Genomic DNA, 20,582 nt, shown 5'->3' on the forward strand with positions numbered 1-20,582 from the left:
TTGAATTAGAAAGACACTTAAGTTTAGGTGAGGAGGTAAGCACTCAAATGGAGGGAGACTGGGTAGGTGCCTACACGGGGAGACAAAGTCTGCCGTTTGAGTGCATTCCCCCCACCGTCCAATACACACTGTCACACTGTTCAGAATAAAATATCCACAGAAGATAACTTTCTTGAGGAATATTCAAACTAGAACTCGGAGGGACATCAAGCAACACACTTACTAGACCGACAATGTGGTGATTTATGGTCATTCAAACATTCAGTGATGCATGTCCTCTTATAAATAGAATCACCGGGTCAAAGAGTTGCATTAGATTATTAACAGTCGGTGCCAGCTTGCCCTCTGACATGATTCACTCCACTCCCCAGGTCCGAGGCCGCCTGTTTCACCAAACCCTCGCCAATGGATTTGCCAATCTGAAAGATACACAGATGTCTTTGTGACGATTTGACTGACATGGTTAGTTGTGGTTGAGGTTGAGAATATTCCCCTGTTTGGTGTCCATTTGTATCTGTGTCCTGTGAGTCTCTTACTGTATTTCTAAACCTTTCGCAGATAGGGACTTTTTAACTGGAGTTCTAGAGGAATTTGAAAAGCAACAAATGATCGTGTCTTACATCCACAAAGTGTTTTTTGATACTGGAGATTGGACGCTGGTGGGTTCTACCACTGAGCTACATACAGCCTCATCTGGTTTTTTTTTTTTTTTTTTTTTTTGAGAAGGGGCCTCACTTAGTTGCTGAGGCTGGCCTTGACCTTGCCATCCTCCTGCCTCAGCCTCCCGAGTCACTGGGTTTACAGGTGTGTGCCACAGCACCCAGCTCCATCAAGTGCTTTACAGGTAAAAAACCTTTGCGGAGGAGCCACTTATCCCTATTTAATGGGCGGGAGAGTCAGATCCAGAGAGTGAAAGTAACTCTGTGAGGGGAAAATTGCAAAAGATGTTGAAAGGGGCACATAAAAATGACTGCGGTTCTGTCGGGCCACGGCCAGGACATCTGCCTCTTTCGTTGTTTCTGAGCTATTTTTCAACTCAAGTCATTGAAAACTGATAGAATGCAAATGAGTCACATCCAGTGGAGATGACATCGGTCACTTCCCATGGCAGGTGACTCCTTTTGTCCGTATTTGCTGTCCCCTCTGTGATCTTGGTGGTCCCTGGCGTATCTGTCCTTGGAACTTCTTTTTTTTTTTTTAATTTTTTTAAATATTTATTTTTTAGTTGTCGTGGGACACAATCTCTTGTGAGTTGATCGTATGTCGACACTTGTCCGTGTTGCGCTTTTCTTAGCCCACCTCCTGCTGCCCCAGCAGAGCATCCTAACCGGGTGATCTGCAAGGAAAAGAGATGCCGTGGCCCTGATTCTTGAGGCTGGGGGATCCCAGGTGCAGGGCCGGCATCTGGAGGGGCCTTCTGTGTCATGGTGACGGGACCAAGGGGAAGGTACCGAGAGACCAAGGAGGGGGCTGGGCTCGTCCTTCTGGAAGGAACCCCTCCCAGAGTGACGCATGATTCCATCAGGAGCGCAGAGCCCCACGGCCTCCCTCGCCCCCCTTACAGGTCCCACCTCTTGGTGGCATTACGATGATGTTTCTAACACTCACATTCTGGGGGCGTATTGATCCATGGTAATATTTATGAGAATTCACCTTTTAAAGAAGTCGTCCTTGAACTTCTGAGTCTCCAGTCCTCAGGGCTAGACTAGGAACCCAGCGGAAGGTGACTCGGGTGCCTGTCGGGCTCCTTGGGTGATTCATTTTAAGCCTTTCCCTGAGAAAAGTGAGCTCACCACTTTGCACACCGCCAGGCGAGTCCCCGGCTTCTCCGGAACTAGACCGCGAGCTCCTGGGATGGAGCGCGGTGTCAGAGTGGCTGCTCACCGGTAGGAAGAGGCTGGGGCTGCCAGAGGGGACGACTGACTTCTTTTTTTTTTTTCTCAAATTATTTTATTTTTTAAATTAATTTTTCTATTTATATATGACAGTGGAATGCATTACAATACTTATGGGGACGACTGTCTTCTTAACAGGTGCCGAGCGCTTGCCACATGCTAAATGGATGAACTCAATTGTCCCGGTAATCCTAAGAGGCAAGGAAACTCGCTACCCAGGGGACTGGTGCACAGAGGGGGCGTGTCACTTGCCCAAGGTCACACAGCTGGCAGCAGTGGCCGGGTTCTCCTTTGTCCCACAGACAGGGGGGAAAGGGAGTGAAGCCCTTAGGGAGGAAGAAACTGCGACACAGAGTTAACGCCCCTCTCCGTAGGGAAGCTGCGACGTTTGGTCACCTGAATCCTTAGGATTGGGTGAACCCTGTTTCCAGAGGAGGCTGGGGGAGGGGAAGGGTATGACAGGGAAAGAGGATGAGGACCCAGGGTTGGGGGGGGGCTTGTGCTTCCCCCACCCCACTCAGAAGTCTGGGGACCCACAGTCTCATCCACCATCTTCCTGAGGAGAGACCAGAGGGAGGCCCAGAGTGAGCAGGACCAGATGTCTGGCCCGGGGCCTGAGCAAGGCAGAGGCCGGGAGGTGGACAGAAATGTGGTGACATTGGCGAGAACACCTCCCGCTCCCACCTCAGCCCGGGGAAGACCCCTGCAGGACGTGGGGGGTCGTGTTGAAACCTGAGCACCTGAGGGATCCGTGACCTAGAAGCTGCTAGAATAAACGTCCTGACACAACTGGGAAAGTGGGTCCACGGCAGCCACACGATCGGAGTCCCCTTTTGGCACATGGATGTCTGAGGCCCCGGGTGGGCGCTGCCAACCTGTTCCCCGCTGACCACGTTTGTGGGTGACCTGGCCCTTCCCTCCTCTGGCCTCGGCCTTCTGACTCAGCCAGGGTTGCTGGAGAGCAGGCGTCGCTCACAGTGCCCGGGCTCTGATGACGGGGCGCTTTCCCGTTGACCAGGCACAGTCACACCCTGTGAGCCGCAGTCCTGTCCCGTCCTGTGCCTGAAAGCAGGGTTGGCCCAGTGACCACCTTACAGATGAGGAAACCGCGGCCCAGGGGGACGGAACCCGAGTCTACAGAGAACCGGGGGGTGCAGGGCTCAGCCGGGGCAGGGCTCAGGGCCTGGGGAGGGGTCCTGGGACTTATTTTGTCTTTTTACACAGAAGCCAGTCCTGACTGTCCAGCTCAGGGGAGCAGGCCCGGTCCTTGCTGCCAGGACAGGCCTCAGGGCCACGGGGGAGAGGGAAGCTCAGTGGGGTTCTCATCCAGGGCGGGAGCCAAGGCAGCGCCTTCCCTGTAGTGTGGGGACAAGGACCTCCCTCCACGTGGGCTCAGCCTCTGCCCTCTGCTATGCACGCTGGCCTCCTCTTGGAGCCTCTGAGTGACTCTGGGGCCGGTGGGAGATTCCGCGTCCATCTACAGTCGGCAAACAGGACGCTCAGGCGGGGCGTGTGCTCTGCCCCGGGGACTCCCTCCATGGGGACAGAGGTGGATGACATCTCAGACTCTCCAGGACACAGGGGGTGGTCTTCCCTGGGCCCCGGGCCCCTAGAGCTTACTGTCTCACCCCCCATTCACACCAGTCAGGCCGACAGCCCTTCCCAACCCCGAAAAATAACCCACGACACCAAATTCTGTATTAAATTAGAAAAAAGTTCTATTTCTGTCCCACTCTGGAATGTTCACATCAAGGCCATCAAGAAGGAGCTAGGCACGTGTCCACTTCCCTCGCAGGGGAAGGTAGGCACCAGCCTTCCACCCACCAGGGCAGAGCCCCTGTCGTTCATCTCCGCGTCCAGTTCCGCGTTCGCGGTGCCCAGGAGGTGCCAACAGACGCATGTTGGATGAGTGCAGGAGGAATGACACTCCTGCGGCCTCCTCCCTGCCTCGGTGCTCACTGTGGCTCGCCTCATCAAAGGAAGGGAGAGAAGTGTGTCCAGAAATCATCTTGTCCAACTGCTTTGTGTTACAGATGAGGTCTAGAGAGGGCAAGTGACCTGCTGGAGGTGGCACAGCAAGTTCAAGGAAGCTCAGGAGCGAGAGGACCCCCTACACATTCCAGTTCAGCTTGTTTTCTGCACCAGGGGAGCAACTTGGGCTGGAGAGACGAGTGCGGTCCTCTGCTGTCCACCCTGCTACGGAGGCCCGTGCCCCCTTCCAATGGCAGGTCAGGACAGCCTGAACAGATGCTCTTCCCTGAGACCCAGGGCACCCTCTGCCACCTGCTGTCACCAGAGAGAGAGGGTTTCTGGTTCCTAGGTTGAAGTGGCACAGATGCCGCCCCAGCTGGGGTGCGGAGGTGGAAGGAGGCAGAGGGCGGGGACGCAGGTCTGCTGGAGCAGAGGGCCCGGGAAGGGTGGCATCTCCCACGGGTGCTGCGGGAGGACGGCCATGTGGGCAGGGACCCAGGCAGAGGGCAGCCGACGTTGAGCAGGTGGGTAGCAGCCTGTGGGGGGAGCCAGCCTGGGCAGAGCAGAGGGTGTCAGCACGGAGCCCTGTGAGAGGAGAGGTCGGGGACAGAGGAGTTAACCCAGAGCTGTCCCTGCACCTCCCAGCTTCCCCGGGGCCTGGGACTTCCTGGCTCAGCAGTGAAAGTCCTGTGCGGACCCTGGTCCCTGTAAGAAGGGCATGACCCTGGGCTAGGGGACAGTCCTCACTCTGCCACTTAGAGTCATTAGTCGGATCCTGGTCTCTGCAGCAGCAAAATAAATAAGTGCATGAAAAAGTTCCACCCGGAGCCTCGCGGTGGCTGTAGACACCTGTGTCCCTGGGGCAGGGCAGGCCGTCTGCTGTTTCTGGCTCTACTGCCGAGATGAGCGCCTGGTGTATGCCCAGAACATACGTAGGCTCCGCGGGTGGCTGATGTTTCGGGACGCTTCCTAGATGCCAAGAGTCCGAATTCTCCGCATCTCAGTCGTCTCAGCCTCGTCAAAGCTCACTGACTGTCCTCTGAGGGACAAGGCGGCCCTTCCAGGCTGCACCATGGGTCCGAGCAGAGCTGGGGTTTGAACCCGGGCAGTCCGACTCTAGAGCTAACGCCCAACCTCTGTGTCCTGCGCGTTACCCCGAGACTTTGCTTTGTAAGCTGTGAAATATCATACAAGTCCCACCGTCCACCCCCTGGAGGAAGGAGAAGTGATCGCCATTCAGGGATGAGGACGGGGCAGAGGCCAGCCACTCGCCCCAGGCTGGTCTTCCAGAAGCCTCCTTGCCTGTGCTATTTCTCACGGCCCCGGGTGCTTCCTCACACCTGGGGCTGACTGGGATGTCTCCAGGTGGTGGTCCCTCCCCCCTGCCCTGATGACCAGGGCACTCACAGCCACGTCCAGGTTCACGGGCAGGGCCACGTCGGCCTCACCCAGCTGCTGCAGGGCGCCCAGGCTGCCGGTCTTCTCCTGCTTCCGCCACTTGGCTCGCTGATTCTGGAACCAGATCTGTGGTTGGAGAAGGTGGAGAGGCATGAAGGAGTTCCTCATGGCCCCTCCCACGGTCGCACTTCACAGTTTGTAAGCTGGATGCATGCAGGGTTTCTTTAGATCTGGACCTCAGCTCTCTGACAGGGGACCCGGTTTGTGGTCTTTGGTGCCTACAGGGCTGTGGGGACCATGCAGGGGTGATATTGGGAATCGAGGGGTCTGTGGTCTAAAGGGGGCAGCTTCTCAGCTCCTGCCTCAGTCAACACCTGGAAACCTGAGCCCCGTATTTGGACTCAACCAGTTTCCAGGGGGAAGATGTTGATCTTGATGTGAAAGCTTCTCAGTGTTAAAATACTGTGCAGGCCCAATGAAACCCGTCCGTCGGCTGTTTTCCACCCGGTGGTCCTGGTGTGTGACCATGTGAACTTGATGATTGCTCTGAGGCGGGAGTTGAATTCTAGGCTTCAGGGCAGATTCAGGTGGGGAAAGGGGAGAAGGGTAAGGCAGGGTGGGCCTCAGCCAGGGGGAGAGGAGTTGGAATGGAAGAGAGTGGAGAGTTGGCCTGGGCCGGGTTGGGAGTGCGAATCAGAACCTGTGCATTGCGTTGGTTTTTGAAAATGAAGAATGACGTGGGAGACTGTTTTAGAGAGAGCGCCCACGTGGTACCCTTGAATCTGGCAGAACCTTGTGTGTGGGCCTGGTGTTTGCAGTTGAGAAAGGGTGGAAGGTCCCCGCTGGTGACAGGGAGTGGCTGTGTTTGTAACCGGGGATGAAGTACCAGACACTCTGGGGAAAGAGATGACAGAGGGCAGATGAGACTGTCAGTGCTTAACCAGGCTCTCGCCATGGACCCCAGGGGCTTTGGAAATCTGTGCTGCCCCCAAAGCACACCCCTGTGGTCCAGAGCAGGGCTTGGCCAAGGCAACCTGGGGCTGAACCCGGCCTCCGCGTGTCTTTGAATGGCTCGTGAGATGAGGATGGGTTTTAGTCTTAAATGGTTGAGAGAAAAATCAAAAGAATAATATTTCATCACACATGCAGATTAGGTAACGTTCAGAGTTCGCTGTTCAGTTCTATCAGAGCCCCACTGTGCTGGATTGGATCTGGAGTGGCCCTCAGAGCCTCCTGTGTTGAAGCTTTGGTCTCTAAAGCAGCCCTGCTCAGAGGCAGGGCTTTTGGGAAGTGAGTGGATCATGGGGGCTCTGACCACCGGTGGATTAATCCATGATGGAGTCACACAGCTTTCATCTTGTCTATGGCTGCTTTTAGGTTACAGTCTTGAATGGTTATGTCAAGAGTGGCCTTGACGGTGGCTCTGACAGTCACTGTATGCCCCACAATGACTAAAGTCGTCACTATCTGGCCTTCACAGAAGTTTGTCCACCCCCTGGCCTGGACTGTCAAAACCTGGTTTCTGAACGAGGCTGCGGGGGCGACCGACCTCTGGAGCTGTAAGCACGTGGGGAGGAAGAGGCCGAGACCAACAGAGGCCCGCATGCTGCCTCCCTCCATTTGCTCCCCACAAAAGGAGAGAAACCGTCTTATAATGATGGCTTATTTCTCATCAGATGGTGATTTCAGTGCTAGAAAAATAGTATTTGGCCAATGAAATGCAGCCAATGGAAAATTCCAGAAGGGGCACCCCCAGGGGCTCAGGACGCAGCCTGTCACCGTGGTCCCTGCCGGGGCTGGGGCTGGAGGTGCCGTACCTGCACCCGAGCTTCTGGCAGGTTGATCCTGGTGGCCAGCTGGCTGCGGACGTGGATGTCGGGGTAGTGGGTGAGCTGGAAGGTCTTCTCCAGCTCCCGCAGCTGCTCCGTGGTGAAGGTGGTGCGCACCCTGCGCCTGCTCTTCCTCTCTTCTGCAGGAGAGAGGGTCAGCTGTGTCAGGAGTCCTGGGACAGCACCGCGGTGAGGCTTGCGCGGCCTCCATTTGCCCTTCCAACCCCGGCTGCAAGTCTGGGCCCCTTCTCTCTCCCCTAGCCCCCCTGGTGTTTTCAAAGTTTGCCTGGGCTGACCCCATCTCACCCACACTGGACGGTGAAGCCAAGTTCACCTTGTAAAACAGTGCCTTTCTGCGCTCAGATACCCTCAGTGACTCCCCTCGTCTGCAACAGGGGACAGCACACTGTGGTCCGCAGGCCGCCTCTGGCCCACTGTCTGTTTTAAAATAAAGTTTTATTAGAGCGCAGCTCTAGCCCCTGATGTGTGCACTGTCTGTTTTTGAACAACAGAGTCACTGTCATGACAACAGGGGCCACATGGCCACAAAGACTAAGATAGTCACCATCTGGCCTGTTACCGAGGAGTGTGCCAACTCTGGTCCACACAGCGAAGGCCCTGCTCCGCAGCAGTGGGCCCCACCAGTGCCCGACCTGCCTGTCCAGCCTCCCTTCTCTCAGGGGCACCCAGCACGACGTGAAAATGTGGGACCCCTTTTGTTCCAAAAGCAGAGAAAGCTCTTTTCCTTCTCTCGACCTGTCGTGGTGGTGAAGTTTGCTCTTCTGATTGAGCACATGTTTTCTTGGGGTAAGTGCAGACCCTCAGAGGGACCCTGGGGCCTTGAGGACACTGGAACTTGAGGATATGGATGCCCCATGAGAAAAGTTGGCTAGATCCTGCAACGCTGCACCTGACCTTGACCTTCCTGGAGACTGTGCCCAGCCCCTTCCCAAGACAGAGAGGGCAGCATTATGGGTGGGGCAAGGGACAGTCGGCCGAGAGCCCATCCTCAGGGAGCAGAAGGTGGCCAGAGGACACTGACCCACAGTTGAGGTGCCAAGTTCCTAGCCCCTGGTCCACGCTGCCATGTCCCACTGGACTCACTGACAGAAAACTATTCAGGATTCCAAGAGGGTGGACACAGCATTCAACCCTATTTCTGGGGCCTCCCTCTGGGTACAGGGACCATGTGGCTGCACTGGTCACACCCCCATGCAGCCATCCCCGCCTCCATCCCTCTGCCAACCCCACAACTTGCCTTGTTGGAGCCGGGACACCACCGCATGCCTGTGTCTTTGGGGTTTTCTCTGACAGTCCCATGGGCCTGGGATCATCTATTCTCACTTGTTTATAATCCAATTCTACAGATTCTTCGATACCTGAGTTCTTTCTTATGGTCACCTGCAATTCTTCCCAACCTTGCTGGCCCCGGGCGAGGTGGGGCCGGGGGAGTCTACCATTCTAGATGATCTCCTCGCCTCTCCTGATTCCGTCCTCGTTCCAGTGAGGAAAAGCTGCTCCAGATGAAGGAGAACCTAGGTCCCCCTGCCCCAGGCGACCCACACTCAGCCCAGAGGACACGCTCCGTGGTGACAGGGGGCCCACACCTGCCTGCTGGCATCTCTCTCGGGACAGGGGCTCCCGGTGGCAGGGAGGTATCAGACTAGAGGGACACCAGCATCACACGGAGCTTGGGGAATGTTTGCTCTACACGAATAAATGTGAAATTCAGGTTCGGAAGACAGTTGACATGTTGGTCTGAAGTTGCCTACAGGTCAGATGTCTCAGTCAGACAGCGGGGTGGGGGTCTGAGCTCCAGCTGAGGTCCCTGCCTCCCACCGGCCCACTTCCTTCTTCCCCTAAGTAAGGGGTAAAACTACCTCAAGCCATGAATTGGAGCACAGTCCACAAAAATGGGGCTGACTAAACTGAAAAGATCAACTAGCATTTTTTTTTCTTTGGTTGCTATGAAGGACGTGAGTTCTGATCATGTTTACTCCAATCTGCAACCTGGACCTCGTTTTATTTGCTCCCCATCTCAGAGTGGGGTTGGAGAGAGGAGTTGAATGATCCAGTGGCAAAGGCCAGGCCACCCCGACCTCCTAGGGTCCTCCTTCTCTCCAGGAAGATGACTCTGAAGACCTTCAGGGTGGCGAGGAAGAGGGCCAGCAGGGAGCCTTCCTCTCCAGAAACAACCAGGCAGTGACCTCTGTGGTGGAAGTGGGACCTCATGGCCGGCTCTGGGCCTCACTCCCCCTACCTCCCCCTGTTTGGCTGTTATTCTGTTTTTATCTCCTTAACATATTTTTAATCACTTTTGCTGACTCTTAGAAGATCCTTGAGAGTGAACAACAGTGAGGTTTTAAACATTATTTTCCATCAGAGTAAGCGATTGGCTTTCAGCCACTTTTGGTAGGAGTCTGATCTCTGCCGCTCCTTCCTTTTCTCTCCTTTCCCCACCCCAAATCCACCTGCTTTTAAAATTTAATTTAAAAATATTATATATGTATATATTTTATATTTAGAGCTGATGGTGTGCTTAAGGAATAGGGCTGAGGCCAATCAGAAGTGATGTAGAGACAAAGGGCAGAGCTTAGTGTGTCTTCTGAGTACTCACTAAGAAGAGGCACTGAGGGCCTGTCTGCAGGGGTGCAGCATGAACAGGCTGGGCTCCTCCCATCCACCCATCTACCCATCCATCCACCCAATCATCCACTCATCCATTCACCCATCTACCCACCCATCCATCCATCCATCCATCCATCCATCCATCCATCCATCCATCCATCCACTAATCTACTTATCCACTCATCCATTCATCCATTCACTCATCCACCCATCTACCCATCTACCCACCCATCCATCCACTCACTCATCCACTCATCCAACCACCCATTTACCCACCCATCCACCCACCCTTCAGCATTTTAGATGCTCATCAACAACAGAGTGCAGTTCTATAGGAAGTTGAAAAACATTCACAGAGGGGCAATCCCAGATTGGCTGTGGGGCATGGTGTTGAAATCCCCCTGGAAATATCAGGATGTGGGGTGGGGGATGCTGTGTGTCAAAGTGGGGTGCAGGACCAGAATACAGGCAATGAAACAACATGGAAGACAGAGGGTGTGAAATTGGAGGTAGATTATAACAAAGCCGAGCTAGTACCTCCGTCTTCCCAGAAGGAAACTTGGGCAAACAGAAGTTTGTGACTAAGGGGAGATTCCTCAATAAAGTAATTACTTCAAAGCTTCCATTTGTGTTCTTGGGGGAGCAGTTGTTAAGATGCGTGTGGCTTCCCCCACCCCCAGCAGGGCTAGAAGAGCATCTGGGGAGGTAGGACGGAGAGGGCAAGGATAAAAACCCCACTCTGCCTAATGACCTGGTGGCTGATGGCTGATGGCTGATGGCTCTGGCAGGTCACAGGACAGTTCAATATGGCATCTGATTGGCTTTGGAAATCCACCTCCTTAGGAGAAGTGTTTGTCTTTGAGAGTTGATGATGGTATGTGTCTAATGTGGTAGTGACAGCCTCACTGAAGGGGAGGTGGAGGCTGAGCCCCAAATTGGACTCAGAGTGCTGAAGCCCTTCCCCCCAGACTGGCCATAGGTTCCTGGGGTGTCAATAGTGGATACTGATTGCCCTCACCCTGGGGTGTTATTCCAGATTGAACACCCCCAAGCCAGAGAAACATAAAGAGGAGCATGCATGGGGGACAGACTCCAGGGCTGAGATCACACCCAGTGGGTGGAGCACCCCAACCGTTGGTTGGAGAGAAGGCCAATCAAGAAGGCCAAGAGACAGACAGACTTGAACCTGGAGTCAGGGAAATGAGGTTAGGATCTGAGGCCAGACCTTGGGAAAGATTGGACTCCTTAGAGTCCGTGGCGGCTGTTAGTGGCTATTTAAATCAGATCTAATCCAGGTTCTCGGTTCCACTCACCACAGCTTGTCAGCCACACATGACTGGTGGCTACCATATTGGATATGCACCATTTCCGTCATCTCAGAATGTTCTATTGAACTGCTCCGCCTTACTGGAGTTCCCATTAGATTCTTGAAAAAGTCATATTCTGGGTTGAACTTCAAGTTCGTCCTTCCATTACAATATCCTCTCATTGCCACGAATCTCAGGAGACAGATTATTCAATGGGCACAGTGCCATCTTTGATGGCCTTGGGGAAACGGATTATAGGGAAGGCCAGGGAGGGGTGACCAGCTCATCTCTGTGCCTGTGCCCAGGGAGGAGGATGTCAGTGGGGGTAGGGATGGTGTCCAGGAGCTCTGGATGGTGACTCAGAGCAGAGTCAACCTGAATATGGTCCATAGGGCAGGTTGGGAGGGGGAAGAGCAGTGTCCAAGGGGACGGCTCAGGAAGGATGAAGATCAGCCGCTTAGATTTCCCGCCACACCGCAGGAGGTGACCAGGAAGGCTGACCCTCATGTTACAGACCACAGGGGGTCACAAGAGAGAGAAGCAGGTGAGAGAAGGCGGAAAGCACAGTGGGGACAGGGAGCAGGGAAGACGGTTCTGCACGGGGACCTTTGGAACCAGAGGGACCTCATTAGACCAAACCCTGGAAACACGAGCTGCCTCCTGGGGACAGGACCCTTGGCCACAGGCAAGGGTCCTGAAGGAACACTGGATGAAGAGCGAGAAGGTCCCGCGTCCCAGGCTCAGCATCTCCCTACCGGGTTCTTGGCAGAGAAGCTGAGAAGCCGCTGGCCGAAGGCCCCTGGGGCAGGGAAAGAGGAGGATGGCGGCGGGGACCTGCCACCCCTTTCAAGTTTTTTCTCTCCTGTTATTAATTGTGGGGGTTGTGATCACACTTCAGTGGGCCTTCAAAGGGAACAAGTCAGCAGAACTTAATTAAACCTGAGCCATTTAGCACATCGATCATAAGAAATACACAGTTTACACAGGTGGTTAGGCCACCTGATTATGAACCCTTCTTTCCCGGGGGCCTGGCGCCCACCCTGACGGCTCCTTTGCCGCGGTCTGATGATTGGCCCTGGCTGCGCAGCTGGAGGCCTGGGGGGCCTTCCCACTGAGCCCTGGTCTCCGAAGGCCGTGGGGTCACCAGGGAGGAGATCAGGGCGTGCTCACAGCCATCCTGACCCATGAAGGCGGGTGCAGGCCAGGAGTCTCCCAGAGCTGACCCCTTCCCCAGAGCTGGGGCCACAGGCCACCGGGGCTCCCTTGATCCCACAGAGCAGAAGGCAGGCCCCCTTGGTGTGCCATTCCAGGCTCCCCTGTGCTAACTTTCTAGAACCATCTGCCCTCTGCACCCCTCATTTCTGTGATTCGGTCTTACCCGACCTTTCTAGATCCCCCCACGTTGGCCACAGCCTTTTATTCCCCACCTGCCCATTCTCCTGACTTCCTGAGCCTGCAAAGCTTTGTCCCCTCTCCCCAAGGCCGGTCGTGGATCTCCTCGTGGAAACACTGTAGGTATTTTTTTTTTTCTTTATTTCAAATTTACGTGCTGACTTTCAGCTTGTGACAAAGCTGCTTCCGTATTCAAAACAATTTTCAGGGTCTATCTTCTTTCAAAATGTTAATAGTGATGATCACTCATTATTGGCAGAGTTATGGCTCCATTTTTCTTTTCATTTTTCTGCATGTTTTCTCTCTTTCTGCAATAAGTGGGGATTTCTCGCATAAATAAACAACAAAAAGAAAAGTGTAAGGTGGAAAGAGATGAGAAGGAAGAAATCGAGAAACAATGGAGAGGGCTGGGGTTGGGGCTCAGCGGTAAAGCGCTCGCCTAGCACGGGCGAGGCCCTGGGTTCGATCTTCAGCACCACATAAAAATAAATAAATAAATAAAATAAAGGCGCTGTGTCCAACTACAACTAAGAATATATATATATATATATATATATATATATATATATATATATATATATATATATATATATATATATATATGAAAGAAACAGTGGAGAAGCACCAGTGTTGGATGTGCTGGTCTTGTTCCCAAGGGCGACTGGTTTGGTGGCACTCTCCAGGCCGTGTGGGGCTTGTGGCTTCCTCATGTACTCAGGACTTGAGCAGATGTGCTCACAGACAGACAGACACACACCACCATCTTCACATGTATGCGTCTTTTCCTTTTTCTTCCTTTTTAAAAAAAGAGCAGCCGTGCCCTTTCCTGACCTATGGTGAACTGTGTGGCCGGAGGGTGTTTCCGGGTGGAGCACAGGAAGGGTCACAGAACTTGGTTCTCTTCCTTGGGAGAATCCATGTCTGGTTACCCTTCCTACCAGCAGGGAACTCTCTCTGCTGAAGCACCCACAAGAGGCCATCCCTGGGTGAGCAGTGATACCCTAGTCACAGGGCCAGAGATACCAGAGACACCCCAGTCACAGGGCCCTGCAAATAGGGGGAAGAGCCGTTTCCGGCCCACCAATTATTAACCGTGGCTCTTCCCCAGGAGTGTCTGGGGGAATAGACCTCGTTAGGACACACCCTGGTATAGAAAGAGGCTCGGGGGTTCCACATATGGAAACTAAAACCAGCCCATGAAGAGGTACAAGGGTTCTGTGTAAGAAATGCCAGGGGAGAAGGGGACCAGCAAGAAGAAGATTCTTTTGGACTTGGGACTTCAGAGAGCTTGGGGATGACGTTGGAGGCTGACACAACTCTTGGAGCTATTGTGAGCCATTTGGAGGACGCAGTTGGCAGTGAGTCCAGGCAACAGGCAGGGAAGCAGCTGGACAGGCGGGACGCTGCTCTGGGTTGGTGTCCCATCATGGCCGAACCCTGCTTTGCCCCCTGCCCTTCCTGTGGCTTAGTTAGGAAAACTGCTTCTTAATTTCTTCATTGCAATACATTCCCCTTTCCATTTTAGCTAACCTAGGACAATTTTTATCAATCAAAATCAAAGTGTTCTCATTAATACTGACCACTGTACACTTTCCTGTTTAACACCCCCTGCCCCCAAATGGCTCCCCATTCCTTTTGGAATACAAAGCACAAATAAATAGCTCTGAGACAAAGTGGATGCCACCTGGCTGTCTCCCTCTTGAAATGTTCAAGCTGAGACACCATCTGCCATGTTGTGAGGATGCTCAAGCAGCATGCGAGGACCTCTGCCTGGGGAGGAACCAGGCCTCCACCAACGACTGGCTCCAAGTATCAGTGACGTGTGAGGGCCATCTTGAAAGCACATTCTCTATTCAAGTCCAGCCTTGAGATGACTGCACCCCAGATGCCATCTCAGGAGGGACTCTGAGCCAGAACCACCCAGTTAACTACCATTTTAAGCCAGTAAGTTTTGGGATGATTTGTTAACAATAGACATGCCTGGCACTCAAGAGGTTCAGCAGGTATTTGTTGCATGCTCAGATAACATATGCAATGTTAGGTAAATCAAATTAAAATCATAGCTAAGCCAGGTGATCCCAGCAGCTCAGGAGGCTGAGGCAGGAGGATTGCAAGTTCAAAGCCAACCTCATCAACTTAGCAAGGCCCTAAGCAACTTAGCAAGACCCTCTCTCTAAATAAAAAAATAAAAAGGGCTGGGGATGTGCCTCAGTGATTAAGCACCTTTGGTTCAATTCCCTGCCACCACACACACACACACACACACACACACACACACACACACGTTATAGCTACACTCTAAGCTTCCTCCTCTGTTCATAGGTTCCTCCCAGCTCTGACATTCTGGGGTCCTGCTCATCACCTCTAAGCTTTCTGTGCTCTGGGTCAACTTCCGACCTCCACGTTTGGTCTCTGTGGTCAGAACTTTGTGAATTTCTGACTTGTGAGTTCTTGTTCCATCTCATATGGAGTCACCTCTGTACTGACACGCCCGTGCACTCTGCCTTCCCTTGCTGGATTATGTCACTACCTCCCTGCTGGCCTCCCTTGCACACCCCAGGCCAATGGCTTGTGCTCACATCCGTTCCTTCAGGTCTGTTTTGGGGGGACCCACAGTAACGAGTTGCAGTTTTTCAAGCAGGGGTCGCCAGGCCTGGGACTTTCTTAAACTCCCACAGGGTTCTTAGTTTTAGAACCAGCCTCCAGGTGCCCCTGAGCCCTGATGGAATGTCCCCATGACCAGGTTAGTTTGTGACGGAGACTGGGAGATGGATTGGGAGGCCATTGAAGGGATCAAACCTCACTGATGAACTTTCAGCTCTGCATTCTGTCTGCTCCGGTGGAGCCTCAGTCTCCTGTCTGAGAGCCAGAGCCATTAATCCCAAGGTGACAGGGTACCCCATGGGCTTCAGCGACAGCCCTGTGTCAGGGCTGCCTCTCCCGGTGCCCAGAGCAGCTGAGCTTGGTTCCAGGCAGGGAAGGGAAGGAGGAGAAGATACAAAGGAGAGAGAAGAGGAAAGAAGAAAGAGGAGAAGGACGGTGGGGCGGGAGGAGAGAAGGAAGAGGCAAAGGAGGGGCCGAGAAGCAAGGGAAGGCAGAGTGGGTGAGGAGCACCAAGGGACATCCGAGGCCTGACCCCTGGTGACAGTGAGTGTGACTTTATTTGCAAATAGGATCTTTGCAGACATAATGAAGGACGTTGAGAAGCACTCATCCTGGACTGGTGTCCTTTGAGGACAACCTGACCGACCCAGGCAGAGGGTAGCAGTGTGGAGACGGGGACAGATGCTCCACAGCCTGAGTGGGCCGAGGTCGGCTGGCACCGCTGGGGCCCAGGGGGAGTGTGGACTGGATCTGCCCTTGGAGCCTCCGGAGGACGCTGACCTTGACCTCACTGCAGTGTGGTCAGGCCCCGATTTCTGTGTTCTGAGACCCTCCCTCACGGCGACGTGTTGCCATAGTCATGGAAAACTGGTGTGGGGTGCAGAGAAGGAAGGGGCAGGAGGAGCCGTGGGCCGTGGGAAGGGAGAAAAGATCTGGACATGAGAGGGCAGCCCATGTGCCTCGAGGGATGACCGTGAGGGCCAGGGATGTGTGACAGGAGGTCAGCCTGGGGGCCAGAAGGTCAGCCTGGGAGGGACCTTGTGTGCCATGCTAATGAGTCAGGGGCTGGGGTCGCTGAGCTATAACAGGAGGGTCAAATCTCACCTGTGGCCTTTTTTTTAAATAAAGTTTTATTGGAACACAAACACACTCATTCCTTGACCCATGGTTTTCAGACACTTTGGCTCTGATGGCAGAGGTAATTGTGACGGAGATCATATGGCCACCGGAACTTAAGGTTGCCAGCTGACCCTGCTGCAGGACCTTCCTCAGATACCAAGGAGCCCACTGTGCCCCTGGGTGGTCCCCCTATGGTCCCCCCGACCTCTCCAGGGCCAGCCTGGCCTCACATGGGCTCTAAGCAGTTCCTCACTCTGTGAGTGAACAGGTGGCCCGTGAGCAGGTGAGGGGACCCCCGTGCACTCCCCCCAGGCCTGGCCACCCCCACAGGTGCTCCCGCTGGGCGGGAACCTCCCGGTCTGTCTCCCCTCCCCTCCCCCTGTGTGGGGACTTCCTTGCGCGTGGTCATCAGGGGAGAGACGCAGAAATGAGCTCTCTCTCTTCAAGGCCTGGGTCTCTGGTACAAAAAGGAGGTTCCTCCTGATTGAGTCACAGGATTTGGGGGGGTCCTGGGACTCAGGGGGCTTGCCTCCCAAGAGGAGAGAGCGGGCAGCGGGGTTCAGCACCTCAGATGGGGAGAGCCTCTTGCATGTCCCCATTGACTTGAGACCTGGGAGGGCCAGACCCATCCATCATGAGGGTCCCCAGGGGACTGAGAAGATGGGGGGAGGAACTGGGTCCCTGGCCTGAGGTACGAGGCCGGCGGGTCCTGGGTCAGCCCTGGAGCCTGGAGAGTCTACCTGACCTCAGAGCCTGCTCGTATGGGCTCTGTGGCTTGGAAGAAGTCACTTTACTGCTCTGAGCCCAGACCTCCTCCAAGAGTCACCGTGGACCACACATCAGTACCACTGAGCATGGTGCTTAGAACACAGGCTCCTGGGTCCTGCCCTGGAGGACAGTCAGATTTTGGAGGTTGGGCCCGAGATGCTGCAGTTTTATAAGCGCCTGCGTCATTTGGATGGGAAGGGGTGTCTGTGAGCCATTCCATGTGGCCCCGTAAATGCTGAATGAGATTCAGAGAGGAGTTGACTCCGCCGTTGATCTGGGGCGGAAGGGCCTTGCTATTTCTAGTCCTGCTGTCCTTCCCTGAGGGGCACTGCACGGAAGGAGGAGGAGGACAGGGGATGGGAGGGGCATCAGCCATCAGCCACCCACACTGGCTGGGCCAGGGGCTCTGGGAGGGCTTGCCCTCCTCCTCAGGGTGGAAGATGACCACTGGGGATCACCCTAAGGTTTCCAGCAGCTGGTTTGTGGTTGAATCAGCCAGGGTGGGTCAGAGCTGGGAGGAGCCTTGCCGATAGGCCTAGAGAGGGAGGGGGCTTGCCCGAGGTCTCCCTGTGAGTCGGTGCCAGATCTGGGCCTCGAGGCCAGGTTTCCCAAATCCCTCCCCTCCGCACAGCACAGCACGTCACAGCCACCCTAGATCATCTGCCATTTCTGCAAGTTACCTTTGGACTGTCTGACATATTTGCAGCCGTCTATGTTATGATTTTTGAAATAAGTCCTCAATAGACTTTTTTCTTTTTTGCTCAAATAAATACACTTATTAAACAAACAATCAGGGCTGGAGTCATAGCTCAGTGGCAGAGTGCTTGCCTGGCATGTGTGAGGACCTGGGTTAGATTCTCAGCACCGCATATAAATAAAGGTGATTGACAACTAAAACAAACAAACAAACAAACAAACAAAGAACCCTCACATCACGACTACAGATAGATAACCAGCACCTTTTGTCACCAACAGCTTCTCTAAGATTAGCGTAAAAGTGACTACAGAACTGTCCACAGAAACCTCTTTGCCTGCGTGCCTATCAATGTCACCTTGAAAACTACCAGTGGGACCATCCCCAAGCTTTCTGGAATGTCGAATTTCAGCAGAGTGGGGGAGGTAGCTTCACATTACAATGGTGTCGGGGCTGGGACATAGCTCAGTTGGTAGAGCGCTTGCCTTGCATGCACAAGGCCCTGGGTTTGATCCCCAGCACCAAAAAAAAAAAAAAAAAAAAAAAAGAAAAAAGAAAAAAATTACAATCAGGACAGAAGAGGTGATCCTGGTCACCAGGATTTCAGTTCTAGAGCTGACCAGGACATGCGAAGGTGGCCATGAAAGTTCTGTGATGGAGGCGGGGCCCCCTCCAATGTCATGGCCAGTTCTTCCCAGGGTCTGTCTGCTCTGGGTGCAGCAGGAGGACATGGGGTCTGCCCGAGTCCTCAGCAGAGGCCTCAGGAGAATGGCCTCCTTTCTACCACCAGCCTTTGCCAGGCCGGGAGGGGCAGCTGTCCTGGTAGGAGATGCAGGGTTTCACACAGAAGCAGCAGGAGAGACCCGGGTTGGAGCCTCAGTGAAACTGCTTCTGTGAAAGCCCAGTCCTCCTGGAAGATGTTAATGAACCTGAGAAAATCCAGCCAGGGGCCCTTTCCCACCCACAGCCCAGCTACAGGCCACCAGCCCCTCTCTTCCAGGTCCCCCGCCTGCAGCTGAGCACCTGTCAGCCTCCTCTGTGGGAGGCTCCATGGGGCGGGGCTCTGTTCAAGGCAGGGCTGACAGTAAGGACCCCTGGGCTCCCTTTCTAGCATCTTCTTGGATTTAAGGATGAAGAGGGGGGAGAGCTGGGAGCCTCCTGTGAGCTGTTCAGGGCTGAGGCCTGTCAGACTCAAGTGACCCTCAAGATGTCACCAGTGCCAACTCTCTTCTTCTCTCTTGTTAGTCCAGAGTGGACAGGGACCTTCGCAAGGACACACAGCGGGTCAGGGCAGAACAGAGACCCATACCTAGATTGCCATCAGCAGGTGTGTGTCCGCCTCACGGCCCAGCACCACCTCGCCCCTTGTCAAGCAGGTTCTGAGGAGGGCTCTGAAATCTGTCTGGTCACTGTTAACAGGACATTCCTTGGGATGGCCACTGGCGAAGGGATCAGAGAGGGCAGACGCTGGGCAAAACTTCAGCCACTGGAGGCCATGCGGGCCCAGCTCAGCTCATGAGCCCGGCTGAGCAGGGACCTGGGGACAGCTGAGCCAGGCCCTGATCTCAGGTAACCTGGGGACACTGTCCAGCTGTCCCGTGAGTTCCTCTCCTGTCTAGTTATGATACTGAAACTAAAGGACGGTGCCCGCCACATCGCCAGTAAGTGGCAAGAGCATTCTCCGTGGTGGCTGGTGACAAGCACGAGCCTCGGTCCCTGCATTTTGCAACATGGAGCCCCGGAGCTCTGCACCCAGCACCCAGCCCCAGGTCGGATTGGAGGGTATATATGGCAGCCAGCCCAGAACCCGGGCCCCTCTGAGATCAGGGCCCTGCCTTCTGCTTTCTCTGCAGGAGCCCAGCTGGGCCTCGGAGCCCAGGGAACGGAGAGAAATGACCGGAAGCCACTTACCCGGGGGCTGGTGCTGCGGGGACTTTGTCAGCCTGGAACTTTCCACCGTTGCCTGCCCGGGGCTCCCTCCACCGGCCCCTGGTGACCTGGCTGCATCTCTCCTCTCCGTGGGCCTCTTGAGGATCGCCTCGATGGAGAAGGACAGGCCCAGCTTCCTGGGGGCCTCACAACACCCCGAGATCTTCCCCTCCATGCCCCTGGGGGGAGCAGGGCGCCCCGTGGCGCCTCCCCAGGGCAGCTGCGTGTGGCGGGCTCTGTGTGCCCAGGAGGGTGCCCGCAGAGGGTGGCGTGCTTCCTTCTCTGAGCCTCGCGGGACCCAGAGGGCAAGTGGAGCCGCAGAAGGGGGAGCCTCCCGTTGGATGATCCAGGCACGATCCTGTGACTGCGGGGACTTCCATGGACTTCCAAATACACCGGGGACCAAGAGGGCGGCTCCCTGCAGGAAGGCCAGCTGGCCCGCGTCCTGGGCCCTCAGCCCTCAGCAACCTGAAGTCACAGGAGGCAGCATTGCCAAACTGGGGTCGCCTTAGAGGTGGCTGCTTTCACAATCACCAGCCCAGGCCAGGGTCCCTGAGGTCACAGCCCAGGGGAGGATGCAGAGACAAAGTCGAGCAGGGGTGGCAGGACGTCCCAGGTCAGCCTCCAGACGGGGAAGGAGTGTGTCCACCTCTGCCCTCTCTCTGGCCTGTGGCTCTTTCCTGTGGGGTCTGGCCAGCCCCTGGGAGTTTGGGGTGCCACCTGTGGGTCCCAGGTGACCACTTGGCCTTGGGCTGCGCTAGAGTTGAGGGATCTTTCCAGAAACCTGGGCTTCCTTCAATCCTACTGCTTCCAGACTCCAGAAGGAGCCTCTGGGGCCCTGGGCTCCTGCCGTCCTGCAGGTGGAGGCTGAGGAAAGGTGGTCGCGGGGCCGTGGGGTCTGGCCCTTCTCCGGAGTCTCTGCTTCCTCTCCTGGGCCTCCCTTCACAGCTGGGCTCTGTCCACCTGGCCTGGGGTGTCCCACCTCCTTTGGGGGTCCTTCTGCTTCTTTCCTGCTTGCTCTGCCTTTCCCGTCTCCAGGACAGCCCTG

General features: G+C 54.9%; 1 protein-coding gene across 1 annotated transcript; it reads right to left on the bottom strand.

Moving 5' to 3' along the window:
• Window positions 1-4,211: 4,211 nt before the first annotated feature.
• On the bottom strand, window positions 4,212-19,709 carry Isx (intestine specific homeobox). Its single transcript, XM_027930299.2, has 4 exons — window positions 19,517-19,709; window positions 7,082-7,233; window positions 5,274-5,390; window positions 4,212-4,451 (listed from the first exon to the last, which is right to left on the bottom strand). The coding sequence occupies exons 1-4, from the start codon at window positions 19,707-19,709 to the stop codon at window positions 4,212-4,214; spliced, it is 702 nt and encodes a 233-aa protein (XP_027786100.2).
• Window positions 19,710-20,582: the final 873 nt, after the last annotated feature.

The sequence above is a fragment of the Marmota flaviventris genome, chromosome 3, assembly GCF_047511675.1.
Source record: "Marmota flaviventris isolate mMarFla1 chromosome 3, mMarFla1.hap1, whole genome shotgun sequence".
In the NCBI taxonomy this organism is placed as follows: Eukaryota; Metazoa; Chordata; class Mammalia; order Rodentia; family Sciuridae; genus Marmota; species Marmota flaviventris.